General features: G+C 23.1%; 1 protein-coding gene across 2 annotated transcripts in view; it reads left to right on the forward strand.

The window, feature by feature from the left end:
* The window catches only part of LOC134833081 (homeobox protein homothorax), a 110,079-nt gene that overhangs the window by 15,635 nt on the left and 82,058 nt on the right, over positions 1 to 12,386 (forward strand). For both annotated transcript variants that reach the window (XM_063847264.1, XM_063847265.1), the window contains exon 3: positions 768 to 909. In XM_063847264.1, coding sequence (XP_063703334.1) covers positions 768 to 909 — 142 coding nt within the window. The remainder of the gene's footprint in view (positions 1 to 767; positions 910 to 12,386) is intronic.

Genomic DNA, 12,386 nt, shown 5'->3' on the forward strand with positions numbered 1-12,386 from the left:
TAGTTATGTCAAAATTACAGCTTTTTTTTTCGCAAATTATATTGATTTTTGTGAGTTAATTTTCGGCTTTTAAACGAATTTATTTCGAAAAAATTTCGGGTTTTGACCTTTTTTTGGTCCTATTAGAATAAAAATTAATTTTTAAAATGTTTAATTTATTTTTCTTTAACTAAAAAAGTTCAAAAATTATTTTAAAAATTATTTTAAGATTTAATTAATAAAAATTAAATTTTTTATTAATTTTTTTTAATTAATTTTTTTAAATTTTTTTTTAAAATTTTTTTAAATTATTTTTTTTATATTTTTTTTTAATTTTTTTTTTAAAAATTTATTAATTTTTTTTTTAATTAATTTTTTTTATTTAATTAATTTTTTTTAATTTTTCTTAAATGTAAAACCTCAAAAAATTTCATTTGTTTGTTCGCTGCGTAATACAGAGTCTTCTTAATTTTTTTTTTGTTTAATTACCGTAAACCTCGTAGACACGTATCTTGTTCAAACATAACCTGTGACGACTAAAAAAACAATAAAAACGCTGCTAATGGCCTCACATTCGGCTCTATAGCGGTAGTTAAATTGTTTGTCACATTCAAATATTTGAATAAATATTGTACCGAAAAAAAAATTATCAAAAAATCAACAGAGATATCGCCTTTCATCATCATCATCATTCTCACACAAAATATTTTTAAAAAAAATTCTAACCTTATAAAAAACATTTTTTTTATCAAATATTAACCTTTAAACATTTTCTTGTTTCTTTGCAGCCACCCACTATTTCCTTTACTTGCACTAATATTTGAAAAATGTGAATTAGCGACATGTACGCCACGAGAACCAGGTGTTGCCGGAGGCGACGTTTGCTCATCTGACTCATTCTCGGAAGATGTAGCTGTTTTCAGTAAGCAGGTAAGGAAAAAGTCACACGTGAACAGCGTCATTGTCAATATTTGACAAATCTGCGGAAGAAATTGTCTGTTGCTCTCTTACGTACGCGATAAAAAATCTCAATGACGCGTTTTCTACCAGCAAAAGAACACTGTATTGATACAAATGTTAAGAATCAGATGTGACAAGCCTTCGTCAGCTACGAAAGATTCCACAGTAACAGATGGTTATCGACCCATTTTGAAAATTTTTCGTCAGTCACAAATTACGTAGAAAAATTTTTGAGCTGTAGACGTAGAACGTTGTTTAAATACAATTGAAAAAAAAGTACAGAAGAATATACAAAAAAAAAAATGTAAACATAAAACAGATTTCAGAACAAATGCGCTATAAAAATGCCATTACAGCTGATAATAGTGTGATACGTGAAATTATGTGTTTTTAATTTTATATTTATTTATTTTTTTTTATTTACTGTTTTGATTAATTTTATGGCCCTGTTAAAGATTTGTTTTCTTGTCAATTTGATGTGTCATCATCTGCATCATTAATTCAGAAAGAAAAGGTTTTACTTCCTTACAAAAAATAATTTGAAAAATTTTTTTTAAGGATTTAGGATGATACAATAATCGAAAATGTTTCTTTTCTCTACTAAATTAATTTTAGATATTTTGAAAAAAATTAATAAAATTAAATGTTTTCTTTCTTTACCATATTTTTATTAAATTTTTAATTATTTTTTTTTTGATAAATATTTTTTTTTACATTTTCATGATATCACAAAATACAAGTTCATAAAGAAAGCTATTAAAAAGCCTCCAATGCAATGAGAATCCTGTATAATATATTTAATCCAAAATCGGTCGTTGATACCAAAGCATATAAATCGAGAGCAGTTGCCACTTAAGAAGGTCCTATTTTGGCGTCGAAGATACAATATCACAAAAGAATGCTGCTAAACTTAAACAAAAGCTACACATCCAATCAAAGTATTAGTACATTACATGTTCCTGCCCTTACTTGAAGCACCATGATCTTTACGAACCTTAAAGAAATTACTATCAACTCGGTCCAATATATAAGACTTTGTTACATATTCTAAGCATCATAAATGATTTTAAATGAAATATGAATACTATTCGACTATTTCAGTGTATTCGAAAAAAACATCCACAATTCTACAATCGAAGTCTTTTGACTCTTGAAGAAAATTTTGAACCGAAAACATTAAGCAATTAAAAATCTAAAGAAATCCAATCTAAAGCAAAAATTGATATTTATGAAATCGAAAACACTTTTGATTGTTGCATCGGCCTTTAGCCTGTTACTATAATGACTCATATATAATGAGACAAAATTATCAAAACAATCATCATCATTATACTTTTGTTTTGTGTGTCATTTTACCTGTTCCTCACACATTTTTTTCCTATATATTTTTATATATATTTGTTCATAAACGGCATTTAACTACTGTATCAGTATCCAGTAAATAAATGATTGTAAACACATTTCAGTAACATGAGCTTTTATGTTATAATTATTATCATTAAATTATTAACAGTCACACCAACTTTTGCTCATTTTTTTGTTGTTGTATTTTTTGTGGTATGAATGAGAAAGAAATAATAATAATAATCGGTCGTATATTTAATAACACCCTCGGGGGAGAATCTAAGCAAAAAATGAACTATAAAAAATATAATAATATTATTATATATATTTATATGCATTTTATGTTATTGAGAAATCATGTTGTAAATATGTTAGGCATGAAAAAAAAAATGAAAATAAATAAACAATAATCCTTTAAGTTATTTTAATTGATTTCTACCTGGCATGGTGACGAATTTCTTTGTTCTGGTCACAATTTTTGAGGTTTGTTGTTCATTTATGGACTTAAACATGAATGCATAACAATGAAATTCTAAAGAAATATGCAAAATTTACCTCCGAGGGATTTCCCATTAAGTTCAATTCATACAAAAACTCGACAGGAGTAAGCTAATTCAATGAATTTTTTTAAAAATACATTTCAATGCTTATTTTTATATAACTTAAAAAAAATCTTTTTAAAAAAAATATTGTTTCTGTTAAATATTTCCTATATTTTTTGTACATCACACAAGTTTAAAATTAGAATTTTTGAAAAATTGTTTTCAACTTACTTACTAAGTATCGTCGTCGAATATGTCGTCGTTTTCGTCGTCGTCGTCGTCATGTTAAAGAAAATTTTTGTATTTTTTTTTTCTTCAAAAATAAAATACAGACCAACAATAATAATAAAAACATGTGAGCGGGAGACAAAATAATAATAATAAACATACATCGCGCGTTGAGGGAAAAATGTTAACGAAAAATATTTTTTTTTGTACATACATTTAAAAAAAAATAAAAATATAAAACGAAGTTGAACGAAATTGAAAATAAAATTAAATTAGACAATAATAAATGAGGGAACAACCTTCAACAAGTTCGAAAAGCGCGTTTTCAATTTTATCATTCATCTTATTTTTTTTGTGAGTTAATTAAAAAGTTTATTTTTGTCTCATTTGAGCATTAATAATAAAAAAAATGTTAAACTAATTCAGGTGCGTGCTTTTGATTGGATGAAGCGCATGCAATAAAACTTTTATTTGATGAGAAACGTCCCAAAAACGTGATTTCATAAAGAACAAAAAAAAAAAGTGTTAAAAAATATGAACGTGCTGCTCTAACAAGATTTTTAAGTACTTTTTAATGGACACACGAGTAAAGGGCATGTATGTTGTAGATTAATATATATAATAATAAAATATATAGTTTTAAGATCACTCTTTTTTATTGTGTTTTTGTTCGGATTTTATTACTTCATTCAAGTGGTTTGGTGCAACTCCATAAAAAAAATACAAAAAAATATTTTCTAATTCTCTGTAATGATGTTTTGGATAATAAACAGTAGAAGTTATTATCTTTTTGTTTGAATTAAAAAATATAAAAAAAATTGTTTATTACCATGAAAACCACAATTTTATTAAGTAATTATTATTTTTCACATTATTATTATATAAAGTTAACAGTAAAAATCTTATCAAATTTTTAAGTAGCCCATTTTTTGTGATTGATACAAATGTTCAAACAGATTACCGACTATGATTACTCCACACAAAATTTAATAATTAATGGGGTGATAGTTTATCAATTTCATGTTTTTTTGTTATCACAATGATGATATTTTTCGAATTTTTTTTATCATATATAAAATGATAACAGGAAACAAAATTATTATTAATAATAATGACGTTATTCAGAATTAGTCAGAAAAATTCCCTTTTAATAAAAATAATTTTTTTTAAATAATTTATTTTATACGTTCATTAATAAATAAAAAAATATATAATATAATGATAGAATTGTATACAATAAGAAATAATAATTAATTAATTATTGTATTATTATTTTTTAATGAAGAATGAAAAGGACAGTATACAATACAAATGTAATCACGAATCTAATTATTTTCAATTGTGATAAAAATTGATTGATTAAATGATGACTTTTGTTAATTATTAATTAATATTATATAAAAAAAATTCAATCATTATATAGAAAATTAATTCAAGGACAATTTATTTTATTATTTTTTTAAAAAAAATATTTTTATATATATTAATGTTAATAAAGCAACCTCAGCAAAAGTTAAAAAAATATGAATCATAATAAAAATATTTTTTCTTGTGAGCTTCCAGTAAAAAAAAAAGTTTTATGATCTATAAAATTTTTAATGATGCCAAGTCATAATTAACCATTTCATTCAACATATACAATACATAATGTCAGCAGATTTTTCCTGCTGTTTTAACAGTTTTTGTCTTCTTTTATGCCTTTTTGGCCACAATATGCATGTTATATATTTTTACATGTTACCAACAAAAAAAAAGAGTCATAATAGTTCGTTTTCTATATGTTATATATAATATATATCCATCATTATTATTATCATATTGTGGTATATGTTGATGATGATGGTGGCTCTCGTGCTGTGCATGTGCAATATTATATTGTTTTTTTTTGTTCTCTTTTAGAGTTAAACGTTAAGTTTAGTTAAAGCCAATAATAATAATAATAATGAGAAAAAACACAGCAAAAAAATTTTTTATGTTACTTGTGCGGTTTTTACTTGACTTATTATTATTTAAATGTACAACTAAACACATTTGACACCGTTTTTTTTTTCGAAACATGTGTACATGGAAAATGCAACAAGAAGATTGACAAAGATAATTACGACCCGAGTGGCGGCAGCAGCATAGTCATTATTATAAATTACATATAAGGCGCCGTTTTTGAGTATTCTTTTGTGCAACTGCGTCTCATTTGTGTCTCTCAACATCATTGTCACGAATTCCTTACGCAACATCAGCTAATAATAATAATGTTAAAAAGTTAAAATTAGATCATTCACGATTTTTTTGAAATTTTTTTGTAACTCGTTTGGTCAAAAATAATAATAATAATAAGTAAGGCATGAAATTCGATTAAAATAATTTTTTTTAAAAATAAAGAAGTTCAAGGTCACGATCGCGATCAAGGCAGCACGAATTTTACCGTTAAAAATATATATTATTAACTTTAGTTAATCATAAAAATTTTAAACTTTCAATTTCATTCATAAAAAAAAAAATTAATAATAAAAAAAAATAATTTATAGTTTAAAAAAATCATGACATTTAAAGGAATTGACACATAGATACAAAAAAATGAAAATTAAAAAAAAAATATATATATAAAATATTATATCAAACATAAATCAAGTCATGATTTTTTTTATACATATATTTTCTGCATGAAACGTAAAAAAATACGACAAAACAATAATATTTCACTTCTTTCGTGTATATATTACACACACAGACTGCTTTCGATATAATTTATTGATCTCATATGGATTGTAAACGCTAATGTTTTGTTTAATAGTGGTGATACAAATTATAGTAAACAAAACATATTTTATAATAAATATTTAAGAATATGTTTACGCCAATTTAGCGTGTATTTTTTTGATGTTGTAGTGCTCAAGCAAAGTTAGTCGCTGAGTAGTAGTAATAATATTGTTATTGATTCCCAGGGAGATAAAGATAACGCGCGCGCTAAAAACTAAACATTTGTATATATATTATATATGTTATAGATATACAAAGTTGTTAAACGAACTGTTGTTAGGAGACTGTTTTTTTTTATCACTATTATTACTTTTATATGACGCTATAAATATTCTTCGTGCATTAAAATGGGAAATTAACATATTTTTTATTGCACCGTATTAAAATTCGTATTATTAATCATATGTAGTATAACATATATTTTTGGCGGGAAAATTCAAAATAGTATAAATATATTTAATATTCAATAAAAATTTTATATATTATAAAAAAATAATAAAAACGAAAGTTTTTAAAGAATAAATCGCCCATTTCCGCTAGTAACGTGTCTGTCAATCGTGTCTCGTCCTTTCCAGCTTTAAATACCTTAATAAATGCTGGTTTCCTGTCTCTTCTTTGTTTATTTTATTTTTTTCATAAGACGCTTTAATTACATATTTAAATACTTTTTTCCTCGTGCAAAAACTTTCTTTTCCAACTAATGTGAATTAATAATTGTTACAACATGTCGAGAGATTTAAAGTAAAATAAATAGATCATTAGTATCGGAAGTTGCTCATTAGATTTGGACTAGACTCGAGACAAATTTGATTTGATCGGGATTTGTTATTAAAATATTTATTTCTGCGGCGCCCGCCATGTTATAACATTAAACAAAAAATTATATATGGAAAAATATATATCGGATCATTGACATCCGTGTTTATATAAAAGTTTTCAATAATATGTTTAAAATGTAAACAAATCTGTTCTGACCTTTAAGAAAAAAATTCTAATATTTAATGCAGAAGAAAATGCATTTTAAAAGAAAGGCACGGAAAGCATCTTTCAACACCAACTAATCGTATATCTGTCATTAAAGTGTTTTTATTATACATATTTATTTATTATTATTTTCGTTTGAGACTTTTCTGTTAAATCTGACTCAAAAAATTTTTTTTTGTATTATTTTAAACATTATTGCAGACATTTTGTATTTCTTTTCATTCATTTAAAAAAATTATATATATAAAATTTAAATATAATACAAAAAATATATATTTAATATTATATATATTTAAGAGATAAACGGAGGGCGTTTTTAACCAATCCTTTTTATTCCCTTATTTTATATTTTTTTATTATTATTTTGTATTTAAATATGTATAAAGAGAAAGAAAACCGTAATAACCACCTTTGCAGTTTTTTTTATACATAAACTTTAACATATATTATTATATACTTCGTTTTATATTGTAATTATAAGTATATTCCAAAGAAATAAGCGAAATATGCAAACAAAATGAACAATCCAAAATTTATTCATGCCAGAAGCGACGATTATCCATCTTCCATCACACTCGAAAGATGGAATTTTCAGGCATTTTCTCGTGTTTTTTATAACATTTTTATCGAAAATGGACGAAATTGTAAAAAATAACCGGTTTTTAGTACAATTTCTATATGTTTAATAAAATGTTTAAATATCATTAATAAAATATATGTTTAATAATAATAAAGGAACTATTCACTTATGATGCTTTTTAATTGAATTCTATTGAAATTTACTCCTTTTTTAAGAGAGAAATTTTATAACAGTAGTTCCGAAACTTTCTTTCTTTCTCGAAGCTCTTTAGAAATTTTTTCTTTTTATTTTATTTTTTGTTTGTAAAGAAAAGAAAAAAAAATTCAAACACAATACCCTTGAATGTCTAAACATTTCTTGCTTCCCTTTTGTTGTTTGTCTCAGATTGCATTGTGTGTTCCCTTCAATGTACAACAATTTAAAGTATTTTTGTACCTCTGCAAGGATAATTTCTATGCCATAGACACACAGCATGCAAAAAATAACAATAAGTCGCGTGCAAAAAACAGTAAATGTGCAACAAGCACAAAAAAAAATGTTTATTCTGTCAATTTCTTAACATATTTTTCAATATATGCCCGTTTTAAAATGTTATAGGGAGCGTTTTCATACCACATGGCGTTTACGATGCTCATTTTGTTCACATTTTTTGGTTGATTTGCTCATTTTTAAGCCCTTGATTGTTTTGTAACATGAAATCACCGAATGCTCATGATTTAAAAAATATTTTTTTTTATTCCGGAATAATAACACTTAATGATATAAATGGATGATTATTGTTCTTTAAAGTTATATTTTCTTGACTTTTGATACTTTTCTCGGACCTGCAGGGCATCATAATGATCTTTCATTTCTCTCAAGAAAAAAAAATAAAGCGACGCGAGAAATAGAAATGTTTGAACAAAACCATCAATTATTTATACATTTTTTGTGGCTTTGTGTTTGATAAGCGTTTCAGTTACATGAAAAATTATATCACAACACGAATCATTTAATAAAATGATTTAAAGACATAATTATATATGATGGAATTTAACCTCAGATTTAAGGAATTAAATAAAGTGTGTTGAACTTCGATTTTATTCCAAAAATAGTATTAATAAATAACAAATGCAAAAAATGCAAAAGATATCAAATTATATCCCGTTTGTCTGTCTCATCATGAGTTTTATTATTTTTTTTTGTATTTTACATTTTAAGGTTTTTTAGGGAGGAATATTTTATTTTTTTTAAATTTAAATTTTAATTCATTTTTATAAATATTTTTTTAAATAAAATTTAAAAAAAAAAAATTTAAAAAATATTAATTAAAGAAAATAAAAAAAATTTAATATAATAAATAAATTAAAATAATTAAATTAATTAATAAATTAACTATTTTAATTTTAATTAATAAAATTTAATATAATTTTATTCAATTTAAATTATTTTTAAATATTTATTATATTTTTTTAAAAATATTTTTTTTTAATAAAAAAATAATAAAAAATAATAAATTTAATAATTAATTAAAATTTTTTTAATATTTAAATTTATGATTTTAATTTATTTTTAAAATAATATTAACATTTTTTATAATTTTTTATAATTTATTTTTAAAATATTTTATTAAAAAATTATTTATATAAAAAAAAAAATTTAAAAATTGATAATAAATTAATTTAATATTTTTTTAATAATATTTAATTATTTATGGAATATTTATTAATTTAATTTAAAAAAAAATTAAGAAAAATGATAAAATAATAAAAATTAACTTTTGTAATTTAAATATTTTTTTTTTATTTTAATTTTTTAATAAAATAATAAAAAAATAATAATTATAAAAAAAATTAAAAAAATTTTTTTAAACAATTTTTAATAAAATTCATGCCTTTAAAAAACATTCCTCCCTAATTATTCATTACACATTAAATCGATCTTTTACAAAAAAATGCGCAAAAATATTTAATTTCATACATCTGGAAAAAAGCAAGAAATAAATAAATGAATCAACCGATTTTTTTTTGCGTTCTTTATTCTCGGATTAACAGACCAATCCTTTACATTGCTTTGTTTTTGGCGAAGGAAGACAAACAGACAACAGATATATTTTTAAAGGTTACCTGGCAAAACGCAATGCAAGTACTAAAAACAAAAGCACACAAGTAATTTGATCATTTTTATTTTATTTTATTTCATTTGAGTTTTTTTTCTGTGTGTGTTTTGTTGATAATCTTGCTTGCTTGCCAAAAATTACATATATGTATAAATATAAACGCACTTTACAAAAATTGACATTCAATACCCATGAATTTACTTGAACGACGTCTTGTACGATGCATTTTTAATACTCTTATTTTTGTCTGTGTTTTTTTTTATATTTTTCGGTTTTTGATATTTGTTTTTGTACATCGATATTTTTGGTTAACATTTGATATTTTATACATTTTGCCAAAAATAATACACAAAAAAAAGACAAAGAACAGACAAATTTCATGAGAATTTGAGTTTTGTGTTATAAAAGGGTTACAATTGTCAAATACAAAACATGAATTGACATAATTATATCAGGAATAATTTTTATCATGTGTGCGCAAAAATATATATAATAAATAAAATAAAATGCAAACTCATTATTATTATGAAGCGCGGCGCCATATTTCACACGGCAAATTACCTTTTGGCAGTTATGATGCACACCACACCGCGATGATGATGACGATTTCTTACAAACATCATATACATATGTATAACATATATGATATATATATACAACATATATAAAATAATAATTGATGTCATTTTAGATTTATTTTTATGCAAAAATAACGAGTTATATTGTTTTGATACATTAATATTATAAACATTTAAAATAAATGTAGAAAAAAGAGTGGTGGCTCAAGACTTTACAAAATTTATAAATGAATTTAATTGTATTCAACGTTCGTTTGTCGTTTTATATTATATAGGATGTAATATGTTATATATATATTGTACAAAAATAAAATTAAAACAAGAGACAAAAGGCAGTATTGTAAGCAATAAAGCAATAAAATGCCTCAGTGAAATCATCAAGGTGTTCTTTTTCAAACGTAGTTAATGCTCACTCATCAATTTTCCTTCTTTTTATATTTAAAAAATTATTTTAAACAAATTTTTCGTAATATAATTGAATTATTTTTACCTGTATAACATGGTTCAGTTATTTTATTGTTTTGTATATTTTCCTAATAGTATAATAATAATTATACACAAACATATATAATAATAGAAAAAGCACAAAAGAAGAGAATTTTATTGAGCATGTTAGGAATTTTTATGTTATTATTTTATATTAATATAATAATGTGCGTAAGGAGCAACTTTTTTTATTACTTTCGAACGAATTAATTAAAATACGTTATTTAAATAAAAATATATATTAAACATATTATATATAAATTATATTATATTATATATAAATAATATTATATATAAATATATTATTTTTAAAAATATATATTTTATAAAAAAAAATATTAATTAATATAAAAATATACTAATTTTTTTTTTATTTTTTTCTCTTTTTAGGTGAGTGACCAATTACAACATGAAACAACAAAAAAATTCTATGGTCGTCATTAAGAATCCACGAAGAAATATATCATTTTTACACCATCATATACAGCAATTAAGCACGAAATGAATTGTTATTATGTTTGTCTACACAACATATATGTATAACATAACAAAAAATATTATTGTTATGACTTTTCGTCGTTTCTGTTAATAATATATATACCTTATATATATATATATGAATGACGTTTCTTGCATTCATTAACTTGTTTTGTTGTAAGAAGCACGAGTGTGATTAATTAATGTGAAAAAACAAAAGTATGCGACACATATCCAATAATATGCACGGATTATTTCATGTTATTTATGTTTGAAGCAATTAAATGATATTTTTTTTTGTTTTTCATCTTTTTTTTCTAAACATTTATCGTGATAGATATTGTCACCGCCGCGTGTTAAACTTTTGCTTATGAATGAAAATGATGATTTTAATTAGATAAAAACAGCCGGAATATAAAAAAAAGTTATTATTTTATAAAAGTAAAAATATATAATAAACAAGGAAACCATTCTTCATCATTCATTGTTTCAAGTTAAACTTATATATAAAATATATTTGAATATCAGAGATAAACGTGTTGAACAAAAGTTTTAATGACTGGGGAATTTCATGATGTTTAGTTTAATTATTATTCTACATTTTCAGGGGACACACCATTATCTTGTTCGGCGTATATATAGCGTTCCTCATCGTTAATTAGCTTTATTGAGAGTGACATGATATTATATCATTTTTTTTTTTTGTAATTTTTGGGTTTGTCGCATACTTTTTTTTTGTGTGTGATGATGATGTTTAATGAGCTACAATACAATTGTATTATTTTTGGTCACTACTGAGTTGTAATACATCATAATAACAAAAATATATACATATATATGTAAAGTGCATGACTGTCGTTGTTTATTTTTTATATCATCTGATATGATTAATAGGAAGAGGAAAAACATTTTGGCTGATTGATTACTTTTTTTTTGTAAAAAAATATTTATTTGTTTACGAAAAATACGTAAAAGGGTATAAAAGCCATGTTTTTACTTATTAATTAACGAAATTTGCGTTACCAACAAATTGATTACAACGTTATTATTAATAAAAAACATGCATGCAGTGACGTAGTTATAATATTTGGAGCTCCTGAAAAAAATATATTGCTTGGTTTGGATTAATTGAAATATTTTTTGGGGGTTTTATGAACCCGTCACTGCTTATTTATATATATATATAACTGTATATAATTCGTTAGTTTATTATTATTATTATTGATGATGGATTATAACGCTATGATCATAAAAATAATTGAATTGTCTTTGTCACTTAATTTTTTTGCAATTTTTTGTTTTAATAGAAATATGAACATATATGATTTTATTAAGTTGTTTCCATATATGTTATATTTTTATTTTTTTTAATA

The sequence above is a fragment of the Culicoides brevitarsis genome, chromosome 3 (assembly GCF_036172545.1).
Source record: "Culicoides brevitarsis isolate CSIRO-B50_1 chromosome 3, AGI_CSIRO_Cbre_v1, whole genome shotgun sequence".
NCBI lineage: Eukaryota > Metazoa > Arthropoda > Insecta > Diptera > Ceratopogonidae > Culicoides > Culicoides brevitarsis.